Source organism: Sylvia atricapilla, chromosome 8 (assembly GCF_009819655.1).
Source record: "Sylvia atricapilla isolate bSylAtr1 chromosome 8, bSylAtr1.pri, whole genome shotgun sequence".
NCBI lineage: Eukaryota > Metazoa > Chordata > Aves > Passeriformes > Sylviidae > Sylvia > Sylvia atricapilla.
The window spans coordinates 12973188-12988516 of record NC_089147.1 but is presented as its reverse complement, the minus strand read 5'-3'; the positions used below and the strand labels follow the sequence as shown (position 1 = coordinate 12988516).

Genomic DNA, 15329 nt, shown 5'->3' with positions numbered 1-15329 from the left:
GGACGCGACGGGACGGGCTGGGCTGGGCTGGGCTGGGGTGTGCCGGGCTGTGCCGAGCCGACATAAGCCGTGCAGAGCCGAGCCGGAGGTGTGCCGGGGCTGTGCCATGCTGTGCCGAGCCTGGGGTGTGCTGAGCTGTGCTGTGCTGTGCCGTGCCGTGCCGTGCCTTACAGAGAAGGGCAAGGAAATTAGTGAAGGATCTGGAGCTCAAGTCTTATGAGGAGTGGCTGAGGGAGCTGGGAGTGTTTAACCTGGAGAAAAGGCTCAGGGGGACCTTATCGCTGTCTACAACTACCTTTGAAATGAGGCTGTAGCCAGGTGGGAGTGGGCCTATTTCCCCAGGCAACCAGCAACAGGATGAGAGGCTATAGTCCGAAGCTGTAGCAGGGGAGGTTCAGGTTGGACGTTAGTAAGAATTTCTTTACAGAAGGGTGATTAGATACTGGAAAGGATTGCCGAGGGAAGTGGTGGAGTCATAATCCGTGGAGGTGTTTAAGGAAAGACTGAACACGGCACTTGGTGCCATGCTGTAATTGACGTGGTGGTGTTTGGCCAGAGGTTGGTCTCAGTTGATCTCAGAAGTATTTTCCTGCCTAATTCATTCTGTGATTCTGCAATGCCATGGCAGTGCACAGAAGCATTAGAGGGATGTGCAGGATGGTGCCGTGGGGGGCACAGCACAGTGTGGGGGTGCTGTGCTCTGCACACACGGGGTTTGCAAAGTAGTGCCCCCGTAGGAGTACCTGCTGGGCAGCCTTGTGGAGGGTTGAGCTCGGCCCTACAGTGCTCTACACCACCATACCACCCTGAGAAGGGGGTGCCAGGTGCTGTGGGGTGCAGCACAGGTGGGGCAAGCCCAGGCAAGCAGGGTGATGTGTAAAGGAGCAGCCTGACTGCAGTGTTCTGCTGACAGCAGGAGTGCAGGGACATCCTGGGCTCAGGGCTGCTGAAAGTCCAGTTGTCCTGTTAAACATAAACCTGCCATGGCTCTTACCCAGCTGACTGCTCCTGTCGCCGTGGCAGGCGTGCACTCAATGAGCAAGCAAGGCAGGATCCTACTGAGCAGCCTTTTCCCCTTGCCCAGACCTACACCAAAATGGCCACAGTTTCCCTTGGCTTCAACATCGACTCCCCACGCTGGGACCAGAGCACATTTGTGGGGCGCCTGAAGCACTTCTTCAACATCACTGACCCTCGGACAGTGCTGGTGCCAGAGGAGGAGCTGGACCGGGCCAAGGCCCTGGTGGAGGGCTGCAGGTGAGGGGCAGGGGTACAGATGGGACAGGTGCCATCCCTGTGTTCATGGCCATCCCAAACACTGTGCAGTGTTGCAGGGGGCTGGAGGCAGTTATTCCCAAGCAGGTTTGCTCTGATGTAACATCTGTTTGAGGTAGTTTTGGGGGCTTTCCCAGGCTTCTCCCAGGAGACTCAAGCTGTGACATGCATCCTTCTCAGGAGATGTTTTCCCTGCCTTTCATGTGGTGCCCAGAGCCCTGTGCCTCGGCTGGTGGGTCTGTGCAGCTTCCCCTGATGGGCTTTGGGCTTGCAGGGCCGGGCTGGTGCCACCGGGAAGCAGCCAGGAGCAGCTGCTCTATGCCAAGAAGCTGTACGACTCAGCCTTCCACCCTGACAGCGGTGAGAAGATGAACTTCATTGGGAGGATGTCCTTCCAGGTGCCGGGGGGCATGGCCATCACTGGCTGCATGCTCCAGTTCTATCGGTGAGCTCCTGGGTACACCAGGTTGGAGACACAGCCCTGACAGCCCCCAGCCCCTCTTGAGGTCCCTGGTGGCCAGAGCACTGTCAGCCTGCCTCCTCTGGGGCTAGGTGCTGCCCAAGGCATGCCCCTGGCTGCCTAGCTTGCCTGTGTCCTGTGGTCAAGCCCAGTGTCTCTGGGCTCTGTACCCAGCACCCAGCCTGTGGTAGAAGCATCACAAACCCCCTGGCATGGCTGGGGATGGTCTCACCTCACCCTGAGCTCAGCTGAGCTCTTCCCAGAGCCTCTGTTAATGATTAATGCAACCAAATCCTACTTGGCTCCTGCTCTTGTTCTGTGGCCCATAGCAGTCTTGGAACTGAGGACCAAATGTGCCCCTAGGCCAGGCTGCTTCAGCATCCACAGCCCCTGCTGACAGCTCCCTGCATTTCCCTTCTCCACACCCCTGGATTCCAAAGCAAGCTTAGACCCACATCTCTGTGTGTCCCTTCCTGCCCCAGTCAGTGTCCCTGAGACACTCAGGCACCCTTATTCCCCAGAGCCACTTCTGTCCCCATGTGTCCCCTCCTTGCTGTTTGCTTTGACAAAGGCTTATCTCAGCCCAGCAGAGGATGGCTACCACTCTACTTAGAGCTGTGTCTCCCACCTCTGCCCAAGTGCCTTGCAGGACTAGGCCCTCCCTTCCTATGCTCCCCAGGGCAACCTCAGGTTCTCTCCTGGCATCATTTCCCAGCTCTGCCACTGGCTTATCACTTTGCCACAGTCCTTCAGTTTCCCTTTGGAGACACCATGATGAGTAGATTGCAGACATCTTGGCTGTCTCCCTGACAAGCCTGGCCATGGGCACAGGCCAGGTGTCCCTGACAGCCCTTGGGTGCTCTCCTGGTCCCTTCCCTCCACAGGACAGTGCCTGCCGTGGTTTTCTGGCAGTGGGTGAACCAGTCGTTCAATGCCTTTGTCAACTACACCAACCGCAACGCTGCCTCCCCCATCTCTCTGAGGTGAGCAGGCCCCACAGGATGGAGAGTGTCCATTTGATGCACCCTTGGATGCCCTGTAAAGATCCCCTGTGCCATGTCTTGGGCACAGAAGGAATAGGGCTGAGTCAGAGTTGTTGATTCTGTTGTCTCCCTTCTTTGAAATTGCGGTCCAGGCAAATCGGGGTGGCTTATGTCACGGCCACCGGCGCCGCCCTGGCCACTGCAGTGGGACTCAACCTCTACACCAAGGTATGCCAGGCCAGGGCCAGCTGGGGCAGCTGGGCACATCCTGCTCTCCTGTGCTGATGCCAGCCTGTTTCCCACAGCGAGCCCCACCCTTGCTGGCCCGCTGGGTCCCCTTTGCAGCTGTGGCTGCTGCCAACTGTGTCAATATCCCCATGATGCGGCAACAGTAAGTGTCACATGTGGCTGGGGCGCTTGAGGGACCCAGCTGCCTCCAAAGGCAAGCTGGTGGCAGCCAGGCTCCTGGGCTGCCTGGCCTCCCTGCCTTGGATTCCCATCCTGGGAGCTGGAGGGAAGTGAACTGTGGTGTGTGCATTTGCAGCGCTGTGTCTGTGGTGGAGGGTGCTGCATGGGAAGGGTCAGCCTCCACCTAGAGCAAGAGAAGGAATTTTGGCGGAAGATTGGGTCTGCGGGATCTTCCAGCACAGATCCCACAACAGCTAAGATCTCCTGCATGTCATAGGAGAACCCCAGTCCATGATATCCTGATGTTGGGGTCCTTGTGGTGACCTGTGTGTGCTGCTCGGGGTTCCCCACAAGTCACGGGACAAGGAGCTCAGGTGCTCTGTGAGGGACTGTCCCCTGGCTCAGCTGCGTATCCCAGGCAGTGTCTGTCCCTAGCACGGCCAGATCGTGCTCGCAGCTGTGCCCTGAAGATGGCAGCATCGGCCGGGTTGGGGACCGCGGTGCCCCGGGGTGCTTGAGCCCCGTGCCCTGGGCGCATCCGGAGCTGCTATGCATAGAGGACTCCCCTGGCACCCCCTCACCCCGTTGCTGTGCCCTCCCTCATGCTTTCCCGGCCATCCCGTCTCCTCCACTCACGGCTGCCTGTCCTCTTCAGGGAGATCATCAACGGGATCACAGTGACAGATGAGAACAACAACGAGCTCGGCCGCTCCAGGGTGAGTCTGGGGATAGGGATACGGGTTGGGGCACAGCGCTGCCAGGGCTCACCTGCTGATTTTGCTTGCAGAGGGCAGCAGTGAAGGGCATTGCACAGGTTGTGCTCTCCAGGATCACCATGGCAGCACCGGGCATGAGTGAGTGTGGGGCAGGAGGGTGTGCAACTGAACTGGGGACTCTGCAGGACCCACCTCCTTGCCCTCCCTTGCTTCAGTGTCCTTCATGAAGAAGAGGGAGGGTGGCCCTGCATCCCAAATGGCATTTGCTCTCCTCATCCAGCCACCCCTATCAGAGGCCCCCAAGCCCCCAGCCCACTCCATGCCAAACCACACCCTGGGAGATGGGGTGCTCCTTTGGCAGTTTGGCCCCACAAGGATGCATCTCATGCTCTCTAGCCCTAGCTCCTCTCCCTGCAGCCCGGCACCCCTTTCTTCCTGAGACCCTTGACATGCTTCAAGCCCATCAGGAAAGGAGCATGAGGAGCACAGACCATGCTGCCCGGGTGATGGATGTGTGGGGGTCTTTTGTCAGGTCCTTGCTGTCAGCAAACAGCCAGTAGCCCCCAGCATAACAAGCTGTTGCCATGGCCTCCAGGTGGATGGTCCTGCTGGGACAGTCCTGCAGGCTGGCTAGCAGAATAGCTGTTCTGGGATCTGGGCTGACCTTTGCTCTCTGTACCTAGTTATTTTGCCCATCATCATGGAGCGGCTGGAGAAATTCACCTTTATGCAGGTGAGTGCATGTTTCTCCTGCCAGTGGGTTCCAGCCCCAGCCCTGCTTCCCAGCTGCTGCTCTGCTGGGGGATCAAATGGGGAGTTTCAGAGCTTGCTTCTCTCCCTACTTCAGTCATTGATACACCAATGGCCTCTCAAGTGACATGGGGAGGCTATGGGAGGGTTGGCAGAGTTTGTGGTGCACACCAGAGGTGCTATGGGCATTCAGCACTATTGAGGGGAGAAGTCTGCCCACCCTGTGTGTGGGTCTTGTGGTGAGGCCAGGGACTCATTCCTTTCTGTTCTCTTGCAGCGGATCCGGGTTCTCCATGGGCCTCTGCAAGTGCTGCTCTGCGGGGGCTTGTAAGTATCTCACTGCTCAGTCAGCTGTGAGTGCCTGGCTCCAAAGAGACACTTGAAAAAAATACCACTTTCCCAGAAGGGATTGGAAAACTGCTTACCTTTCATCTTGGGCTTTCCCCAGTTATTGGGAGTCATGAGGTGTGAGCAGCACCTCTTGGGCTGAAACCCCTGTGGCTGGAGGTCATACTGGTGGGATCCCTAAGACTAATGCTCTGCTCTTCTCTGTCCCACAGCCTCCTGTTCATGGTGCCAGCAGCCTGTGCCCTCTTCCCCCAGCGATGGTACCTGTTTCACTGCTTCCCTCTCCTGCATGGGATCTCAGCAGCCTTCCTCCTCACCTAGTTCTTCTCTGCCCATTCCAGGAGAAGCATGATGGGCACCCACCCTTCAACCCAAGGCAGTGCCTTCCTGTACATGCTGGTGCCCAGGGCAGCAGGAGAGCATGTGGCTCCCCTGTGCTGGGAGCAACGGGACACCCAGCTCCATTGGCAGCTCTCTGCCTTCCAGGACTGGGATGGAAGGGTGGTGGGTCTTGCCATGAGCCTGCAGGATCCCAGGGACTGCGGAGGACCTTGAATGCCAGTGGGGAGGGAGGGTGGCTTGACTGGTGGCTGGGGAGTGGGAATCATGGCTCTCAGTGTGTATCCCCCTCTTTCCACAGCTCCCTTGCACTGGCTGACCTTGAGGTGGATCTGCGTGACAGTATCACAGCCAAGCACGGGGACAAAGTGCCATATGTCTATTTTAACAAAGGACTGTGAATGGAGACTACCTCAGGTGCCATCACACCCCTCTGGCCTCCTGCCACCACCAATCCCATGTCGCCTGAGCAAGGTCAGAGGCACAGCCCAGCACAGTCCAGCCCAGATCTGCTCCCCCACCCAGCACCTTCTCTGCAGCCTTCTTCCATTGTAGAATCAGGATCTAACTCTGTGTGTCCAGCTTGCAGCACTTTGGCTTGTCCTGAGCCATCCCCATCTGCTGCTGGCCAAGTCTCAACCTTCCCATGTCCCTCTTGCCCTGAGGGATGCCTGTGCCTTCCTTTGGCCCAGCCTGTCTGGGCCTCACTGGATTTGGCCCCATGAGGCATGAGGCTCTCTCCCTTGGGGCTCAGAGCACAGCTCTACCTCCAAAAGCAGACATCCTGCCATTGTACCAGCAACCAAACCACATTCCTGCCTTAAACCACCACAGTAGCCTCTTCCCAAGAGTTGGATCATGTCTTGGCAGGTGTGAAGTGACCTGTTCTTCTGAATCATGAGAGTGACCATCCCAAAGTCCAGAGACCAATGCTTAGACTATGCATTCCTTGCTCTCAACTTCAGGTTCTATTCACTCTGTGTTCACCACAATCAAGGAAGGAAATAGCTGATTGTTTTAAACTCTAATTTTTTCATTCATCTGAGCACTATCACCCTTGTCCTGCATCCCTGATCCCCACAGTAGAACCATGAAACTGCAGCTTTAGGGGCCAATTATCTCTGTGTCCCCTTTGACATGAGGAAGAAGACACAGAAATCACAGAATTGTTAGGATTGGAAGGACCTCTGGAGGTCATCTATTCAAGCCCCCCTGCTGAGGCAGGGTCACTGGAGCAGGTTACACAGGAATGTATCCAGGTGAGTTTTGAGTATCTCCAGAGAGGGAGACTCCGCAACCTGCCTGGGCAGCCTGTTCCAGTGCTTTTCCACCCTCAATGTAAAGAATTTCTCCCTTGTGTTGAGGGGGAACCTCTTGTGGTTTAGTTTATGACCACTGCTCCTTGTCCTGTCACTGGGCACCACTGGAAAGAGCCTGGCACCATGCCCTTGGCATCTGCCTTTGAGACATTTATATGTACAGATGAGATCCCTCTCAGTCTTCTCCAGACTGAACCGGCCTGGCTTTCACAGTCTCTCCTCATAAGAGATGCTCCAAATCACTCATCATCATTGTGGCCCTCCACTGAACACTCTCCAGCAGCTCCTCTCTTTCTTGTCACAGAGCTGTCAAGGCATTAACTCAGGCTCTGAATAGCAGCTCTGCAAACAACAGAGGAAGGCTGAAAAATAAATGCAGTGATTTTTAAAAAACAGCTGTGGGTTGTGCTTCTGTCTGATCTGTTTCTGGTTCTCTGGGCTGGGGTGGTACCTGGGTCTCATGCTTACCTTGGAAGGGAAAGGTGTGGACTTTGTGACTGACCAGGCATCAGAGTGAGGGTGAGCAAAGGGGCCAGGAGAAGGAGGAGGAGTGTAAGGGATGGCATGAGCTCTGAAACCCTTGGGCATTCAATGGCAGCCTTCCCTAAGAGGTTCTTGGGGCTACAAATTCCCATGGCAAGCAACAAAAGGTGATCATGCTGTGCTCACAGTGATACTCATCCTCTTTTGGGGCCTGGGAGGATGACAGTGGCTGACCCTTCCTACACCCATGGGTGCTGTCTATCTTCAAGGCCAGGCGGAGTTTCATGATGCTAACTTGAGTCAGCCATAAGGCTTCTCCCACCCCAAAGGAGAGCAGCTCGTGTGTGCTGCAGCCCACTTTGGAAGTGAAAGGCACCCAAGTCCTGGACTAAAGCTCCTGCTTTCAATCTGTTGCATCCAGGCTCTTTGCTGATGAGCATCCCTTGGTGGGTCAAGCATGTTTTTAACAAAGCCACGTGACCTGGCTGCTCTGAGAGCCCCACGGCCCAGTGGATGATCCACACTCCTTCCTCCAGTCAGGGATATGTGTCAGATCTCTAGGGCAGCAGCATTCTCACATCAGCCACATGCCTGAGTAGAGACACATTACCCACTCTGCTCCTTCAGAAAGAGCAGCCAAACCCAAAAGGTACTTCTTGAAGTGCCAAGCTGTATCCACAGCAGGTTTGCTTCTGCCAAAGCTGCAACAGGCAAAGGGTAACATCTCCAACCACATGTAGCTACTGCTAGAAAGCTGTAAAAGAGCTCTGAAATAATTACTAGCAGAGCAGAAAGTAGGAAAACATGTTCAAACTTGTATATCTGTTCCCTGAGCATTGTTCAAGTACAATTAAAGTAATAGATAAGCACATGAAATGAAACAGATGTCACTGCTGTTAGGAGTGGAGAGAAGCTACAAGGAGACATCTCTGCTCTCTGCTTTTCTTAAGCTCCTTAGCTCACACTGTTCTTGTCCTACACCCGAAACAGCTGTGAGGACTTTCAGAAAAGTACCCGTAGCAGTCTTTTGGGTCCAAGGTACCTCTGACATGCTTGGGAGCACGGTGATGTTTGTAAAATGATGGGCTATAGCACCCAAAACCTGCCCTTTCCCTGTTCTTGCTGTTCACCCTTCCTGCCGTGGCAGTTTGGAAGGGTCCTGGCAGGGCAGGGAGCTTTATGGCCAGTGATCTGGGGCAGTAGCCAAATGAAGCCAAGCTTGGAACCATGGTAGCAAAGCCTCAGCTGTTTGGCCACTCCTTTTTTCCTGTCCCCAGCTGTACTAGAGTGGCAATGGAGCACAGAGACCCCCCTGAAGTGCTGTTGCCATCTCGCATCAGCTCTTCCCCTACCCTGGGGACTGGAACATGGTGCAGTTTATTGCTTATGGACAGAGTAAGAGTTTTATTCTGGGCTTGTAGAACTGGCAAGCCATCCTCAAGACAGACCTTCCCTCCTGCCTCCCTGAGCTTATAGCAGTGGATTCCCTCTTCAGATCAACATGGATTTATGCCAGCTGACAGTTCGGCTTAGCAGGGTTTCTGGGTTTCTAGGTTGTAGCTGAAATCTCCCCCCGAGGATTCTAGTCATCTCAACAGCTCATATCACTCTGGACATGGCCACTGCAGCCAGTGCCTGCCAGCCCTCCCCAAAACCACAGTAAGTCCACAGCCTGCCTCGGTCTCACTAGGGAGCAGAGGAGTTGCTGCCAAGCTGTGGCCAGCCTGGCCTCCATTTCCCATTGCAACAGGAAGGAAACCTCACTGCAAAGAGTCAGAGCCAGACGCATCCCTGCTTGGGAAGAGCAGCAAGTGTTAATTGCTCTCCAACAATGAGTCACACCTGATCTGGGCTTGTCCTGTGCTCCCGTGAACTCCATGCCTTCTCCCTGCTGTGCCTCTAATTTCAGGGCTGGCTGGTAACAGGAATAAAGCTCCTTCAATAACTGTGTGGCGGAAATGTCAGTATTCCAGCATGTTTACGACCTCAGTTCAAATGGTAACCACACCAAAGATGTCACGTTGGTCTGCAGCAGAGCCTGAGTAGGGGCTGGGAAGGCTGCTGGGCTCCCTTAAGCATTGGCAGTCCCAGCGGGAGGGTTTGGCCAAGGGCCGGCGGAGGCCGGGATCTGGCTCCCACAGGAAGAGCAGCGAGCGTGGTGTGATGGCTGTGATGGGTGTGATGGATGTGATGGGTGTGATGGCTGTGATGGGTGTGATGGGTGTGATGGGTGTATGCCTGCCGGCCCACACCAGCAGCAAGCAGGTGAACTGATCCAGATAGAAAAAAAGCCAGGCAGGAGATAAGCTACTAAATCAATTAATTTTTTCTGTCCTTTCTTAATGTGTTATCGAGCATCTGATGAACCTCATCATGCCAATCCAGCATGGAGGCTGTCTGGTATGCTGGGAGTGGCAGTGTAGAAACCCTCTGACACTGCCCCAGAAATATGGGCTGTCTCTCCCGAGCTGTGAATCAATGCCAAGAGCCGATGCCCCCACTCCAGCTGGAAGTGTGCACGATCACCATGTGGGGACATGGTGGGACACAGCCGCAGCACGAGATCCTCTTCTCCATGCTGCTTATATCTTCCAGTGGCGCTGGCACCAACACAATGCTACCCACTGGACGCCTTAAGTCCAGTGCCATGCCCTGCTGCCATCCCAGCGCTCTCTCCATGCCGCACTCCGCGGTGTGCCCCAGGGCTGGGCAGGGTGTTTGGGACAATGCGAGTGCACTGGGGGAGGAGGCTGAGCAGGGGTCATGCTGAACAGGAGTGACCCGCTGAATGGAGGATGAGCGCCTGGCGGCCACAGGGAGACTATGGCTGTGGAAGAGGACGCCTGTGGACTCCCTTTCCGCAGTGCCCAGTTGTGCTTACGGGGTTCCATTCTGGGGGGGGTGTGCAGCCCCCGCACCCCTCTCCAGCCAATTCCGCCACTCACAACATGGCGGCCCGGGTACCACCGGAGGCTCCCTCCCCGCTGTGCCACACTCAAGATGGTAGCACCCTGCCTGCAGACTCCGCCCCTCCCGGTTTTGCCCTAAGCGACATCGCGCTGAATCAATGGCAAGCCGAAAGCCGCGTCGGCCGCCCAATAGACGAGTGCCGAGGGCGGGTCCGGGCGCGGGGTGCCCCTGGGCTCCCGTCCCGGGCCGCAGTCGGGCCGGGGAGGCGGGAGCGGGGGGTGGGGGGCATGGCGAGGACGCTCCGCGCCGCCATGGCCCTGCTGCTGCTCCAGGCCCTGCCCGAGGGGCTGCCCGCCGGCGCGGAGCCCGCCCAGGTACGGGGGCGCCGCTCGGGGGGTCTGGGGTCGCGCCGTGCTGTGCTGGGGGGCTGCGTCCCTGCGAAAGGGGGCGGCTGTGAGTGCAGGGGGCTGTGCTGGCCCTTGGGGCAGGGGGTCCGGAGGGGCCGGCAGGGTGCGCATGAGGTGCCGGGGGAAGAGGCGTTTGGGGGCCCGCCTGAGGTTTGGGGAGCCCCGGGACTTGAGTGAAGCTGGAGGAGATGCAGAGCCCTGAGTCTGGAGGTTCCCGTGTACTGTGGGAATGGAGAGGTGGTGTAGGGGTCCGGGCACGGGTGGCAGTGCCGCTGGCAAGGGCTTTGTGCGGCAGAGTGGCTGCAGGACGAAGGAGAGAGGTGTTTGACTGGACACCAAGGGAAAGGTGGCCGTAGTGAGGGCAGGAGGCTGGAGCCGGCAGGTGCGCAGGGGCCTGCGGTGGAGGTGCAGGTGTCTTTTGGGGATGGTGACAGGGAGCAAGGTGACCTGTGAGGGGACAGGGCTGAAGGAGGTTTGGAGTGAGCCGGAGGGTGACAGTGGGCTGCTGGCCAGATAACGTGGGTCAGCAGGAAAGTGGGACCTGTGTGATGCTGCCCAGGACAGGTGAGCTGATTTTCCCGTGGTGGGAACAGTGGTTCGGTGAGGTGGTAAGGTTCGGTGCAAACCTGTGGGCAGCGGGAAGGAAGACGGAGCGTGTTTCAGCTGGGATGAGGGGAACCAGGCCTTGTCTTAGTAGGCTCTGACCATCCGGTTACTACTTTTGTCATGCCTGGAAAGGGTTCTAATGAAGTTGACTCCCTCTTTTTCATCTCTTTACTCTGTTTCCTGTCTATGCTGCAATATGTACTGTTCACATCTCCAGTGGTGGTCTTGAGTCCAGCAGTGTAGACACCTGTAACTTCTCCCACCGTGATGTGTATGTTCAGTGGCACTCAGCGAGGACTGCACTTGGCCAAGCAACCTGTGCACGACCTGGATCTTATAGTTCATGGAGTCAGCATGTCTTTTTCACTCCGTGGAGAGCATGGTTGGAATATGATGACGTCTGGTTTCATATGGTGTATTCTGTATAAAGTACAAATTGTAGTTTGCATTTGTTGAAGGTCAGAGATCTTGAGATGCTGATCTGTGACTGTAGGTCACAGGTGCCATGGGGTGCATTGTGCTTAATGTCACAGGGATGCAGATGGATATGTCCTCCTGGAAAGCATCTGCTAAAACACTTCTCAATACTTCTGCAGAAGGAGGAGGCGAGGAGTTTGTCTATGATTATAAATGTTATGCCTCTTTTGAATTCTGTTCTTTTCAAGGTGTTAAGAGCACCAGATCTACTTTAAAAGCTGTGTAATTTGCTGTTGGTAGGGCTGTCTGAAATCCCCTTCAGCCACACTGAGGCTAAGGCTTGGCTGTTGCTGCCCTAGGGAGCCAGATGCAGGATTGTGTTGAACTGTGTGTTTTCCACATTGTCTCAACTGCCTTTAATAGATGGAAGTCCTTGTGCTTGCTCCATTTCACCCGCAGGCCGAGGGACATAAACTAAATGTAAACAAGCACATCTCAGAATCATTTTGCTCTCTGGTTGTTGTACCCAGCTGTGAGCAGTGTTCAGGTGGTAGGTTTACCTGTATGGTAGCTGTGAGTCTTTACAACCCTATACATGCTAATAAAAACATCATACTTGCTCTGAAGACTGTGCAAGATGCTCCCTGCCTCAGACAGTTTATACATTAGTCAAATGAATAGGAAGCAGAAAAGGAGGAAAGAAAAAAGGAGGAGGGCATGGAAGCAATTGTACATCTGGATTGCACGTGAAATAGTGGCATTTGTGACTTGTGGGTATACTCTCTAGTCAGTGCACCAGAAATAATCCTAAAATAATATGTCTTGAGTGGTACAATACATGAGAGTGGGGGAGAACAGCTTTGGCTGCCTACGTTTTCTTTAAGAGCACTTGTATAGGGGTGCATCTTTTACTCATTTCCTTTCCACAGTTTGTCTATATAAAGCTCTCACAGCTTTTTTAAGATCTTAAATGTATACTCTGTCTGTCAAAAGGCTGGTATTATCTCACTGTACACTAGAGATTGACAGCTGCCCACTCAAAAACCAGAGTGGTAATGTAGGATCTTGAGAAATGAGCATGTAACAAAAATTCATCTGCTTTGGTGTTGCCTTAGAGTCTCATTTCATAAGAGCCAGTGAGTTCATAGAGAAGACCTGAAGCTGGGCAGTGCTGGACTTGGAAGACCTCTGCACCAGAGGTTCCTGTGTTTCTAACTGAAACCCTGACAGCATTTGTCTCTTGTCCTCTCCAGAGTACTGTTGCCCTTGCTGCCTCTGGTGACTGCTGCCTGCTTCCATATACCTTGCAGACATTTGCTATGTCCTGATTGCTTCTGCTGTCAGGAAGAGCTTCTTGCTCAGGGTCTGTGCCCTCTCACCTGGAAGAACTGTACCACAGACCTGGTGGTCCTAGGCTGGGCTGCAAGAAATGTGTCCTTTAAATAATTCAGGAGGTGGAGCTGTACTGCCTAGCGCTGAACAAACATTCAGGAGAACACACTGTGCTCTGCAGGAGTGTCTGATTTTTCAGGTTAAAATAAGTCCAGGCTGCCCAGGATTGTCAAAGACCTTTCTTTTTAACTAAGGTGGATTGCAGTGAAAATGATGAGCTATTATATTATCTTCTATCCCGAGACCAAGTTTATCTGTCTCCATGACTATTCATTGCAGTTTCACTTGAAATCAGAGCACAAAACTTTGTTAATTCGAGTGGATGCATTTATTAGTAGATTACAGGCAGAAGTATTCCAATTATGTTATAATAAAATCAGGATAAACATCCTGAAGAAATCTAGCTGTGTTCAGTAGCAGCTGTAGAAGTAGAGTCTTAGCAGTACACCTTAGCTGTGTGCTTCCTCTCGCTTTGAGGCAGAAGAAAATAAGAAATTAATATATTTCAAAATGAACTGGATAAAGTTCGTAATGAAAAAATTCAAACATTAATAATTTTTCTATCATAATTTGTCTCTACAGGACAGAACAAAAGTTATTTGACTGTTTCAACTATCTATCTGCTTCCCATGGCTGCAGCTTAACTATCACATAGTTTTCTCAATTGTTGTTTTCTTTAAAAACAGGAGATTTAAGTGAATGTTAACTATGTGACAAGTCTGTGGAATCCATCTTTCTCTAATAAGGTGGTTTTGAGTCAGAATCTGGCAGAAGCATGTTCTTCTTAAAGACCAGTTTAATCCCAAATTGAAGAGTTTGCTTGAAGTACTGTGACTTGAGGCATGATTCATCATATGTGACAAAGAGGACAGATCCTTGCTTTAAGGAATAACTCAGCGTGGCTGTCACTGTGGCTAACACCCCTGTAACAGAGTTTCTGTCCAAGGCTGTGACCACAGCTCTGATTGCACCAGTGTGGAGTTACCATGCTTCATCCAAGGCTTTGGCTGGATTCATGCCCTTTCAGAGCATCACTTCAGGTAGTCTGTGAACGAAACAGCAAAGTTTCAATTCTCACATAACAGGCTCCTCATCTGTAAGTTTAAAACAACATTTTTGATTAAGGTAAAGGTAACTAGTTACCACTGCACTTCTGTATCTCCTGAAATGCATCAGGTTCCTTCAGAAGGAGAGCTGCTTGTATAACCATGGGATGTATTTTGTCTGCCATATCTTTGTCTGTGACTCTTGGTTTTTTGGTTTGCTAATATCCACAGTTTTGGCAGGAGGCAGCAGAGATCAAAGTACGTGGTGTACTTGCTCAGGACAGGAACCTCTAAATAACTGCAGGCTGGGTTAAGGACTGCTCTTTCTGTGATGATTATACCCCTGAACTCCAGTGTCTCATCTGTATAGCATGCTGTCCTACTGATTAAATTTTGTTTGTGAGTTGCACTCATAATTACACAAAATGCTATAAGACTTTCAAGTTGCATCTCTGCAGCTGGGCAGCAGATGGAAAGCCTGGTCTGAAAATGTCCAGTGAACCCTGGGGAGGAGGGTGGCAGATTTCTTCATTGAAGTCAAGGCATCTCCTGTGACTGGGACCTGTCATTGCCTTTCTGAGAATTTCGCTGCCACCCTGAAAACATTAGTTAACAAAAATATAGCATCTCTTTAAGAACAAGCTTGGGCAACTGTTGCAGAGCTGTGGTGTGCCAGAAGGGAACTTGGAAGGTTTCATCTGCCAGAGTTGGATTTGCTGTGGTTGGGGATGTTTCCATCCTCCCAGCCTGTTGGTCCAGGTCAGCCACATCTGGCTAGTGGGAGCATCCAGTGCTGAGTGTACCTGAGCAGTGGCTCTGCTGTGAGGTGCTGCTGTGCAGCAGGGATCCTGCTCAAAGTGGTGATCTGCCATCGGCCCTGTTAGGGAGGCAGAGGATGGATGCACTCAATGTTTGGCCACATTTCAACAACAGTTACTCACACCTAGCTAAAGCACCCACTGAACCCTCACTTTGATTCGCAGCAGTGCTGCTCCTCTAAGCATCTTCAACAGCTGCTTTTCAGTTGGCAAAAATGGAAACTCTGCTCTTTTATATGGCTCTGTCAGCCTGTATTAACTTAGTGTTATGTTGATGTTCACCTTCATCTTGCTTTGTATTAGAAAGGCACTGATGTTGATAATAGTTCATGTTTCTTTATGATCCTCCATATGGCCATCCTCTGAGGTAACAGGCAATATATTTAGTAAATGCAAACACTTCCCACCTTTTTCTTTTTCCCTTTTTTTTCCCCTTTAAGTCACATTGGGAGGATTGGCAGGATTAAATAGACTTTTGCTTGTGGCAAAAAGTTATCACTGGGCTAATAATCCTGTGGCCTACTTCTCCATGCAGTGCTGTCGCTGATATGCCCTGTGGTTGTGGCTGTGCCTATGCAAAGGTCTCCTTGTCAGGATGTCCAGCAGTTTCAGTAATGCTGAGCTGCACATGGCCTTTTGTTCTGTCTCCTGA

General features: G+C 53.0%; 2 protein-coding genes across 3 annotated transcripts in view; both read left to right on the top strand.

Annotated features, from left to right (window-relative positions):
- The first annotated feature begins 31 nt into the window (after positions 1-31).
- SFXN2 (sideroflexin 2) lies at positions 32-6993 on the top strand. 2 transcript variants are annotated; one of them, XM_066323641.1, is made up of 12 exons: positions 32-88; positions 1085-1257; positions 1550-1720; positions 2620-2718; positions 2871-2946; positions 3024-3109; positions 3782-3842; positions 3914-3980; positions 4526-4575; positions 4870-4919; positions 5153-5200; positions 5581-6993. In XM_066323641.1, the coding sequence occupies exons 2-12, from the start codon at positions 1097-1099 to the stop codon at positions 5678-5680; spliced, it is 969 nt and encodes a 322-aa protein (XP_066179738.1). In that variant the 5' UTR covers positions 32-88; positions 1085-1096; the 3' UTR covers positions 5681-6993. The 2 variants fall into 2 exon arrangements, with proteins under 2 accessions (XP_066179738.1, XP_066179739.1); XM_066323642.1 differs by lacking the exon at positions 5153-5200.
- Positions 6994-10263: 3270 nt separating this feature from the next.
- WBP1L (WW domain binding protein 1 like) overlaps positions 10264-15329 on the top strand; it is a 58686-nt gene continuing 53620 nt past the window's right edge. Inside the window, exon 1 of the mRNA XM_066323638.1 lies at positions 10264-10365. Coding sequence (XP_066179735.1) covers positions 10279-10365 — 87 coding nt within the window. The 5' untranslated portion in view covers positions 10264-10278. The remainder of the gene's footprint in view (positions 10366-15329) is intronic.

What these genes read in the sequence shown, in the direction of transcription:
- SFXN2 (XM_066323641.1), top strand. Translation starts at nt 1,097, where the DNA reads ATGGCCACAGTTTCCCTTGGCTTCAACATCGACTCCCCACGCTGGGAC. An exon ending in GCCCTGGTGGAGGGCTGCAG is followed by an intron (nt 1,258 to 1,549) that starts GTGAGGGGCAGG and finishes TTGGGCTTGCAG; the next exon opens with GGCCGGGCTGGTGCCACCGG. An exon ending in AGAAATTCACCTTTATGCAG is followed by an intron (nt 4,576 to 4,869) that starts GTGAGTGCATGT and finishes GTTCTCTTGCAG; the next exon opens with CGGATCCGGGTTCTCCATGG.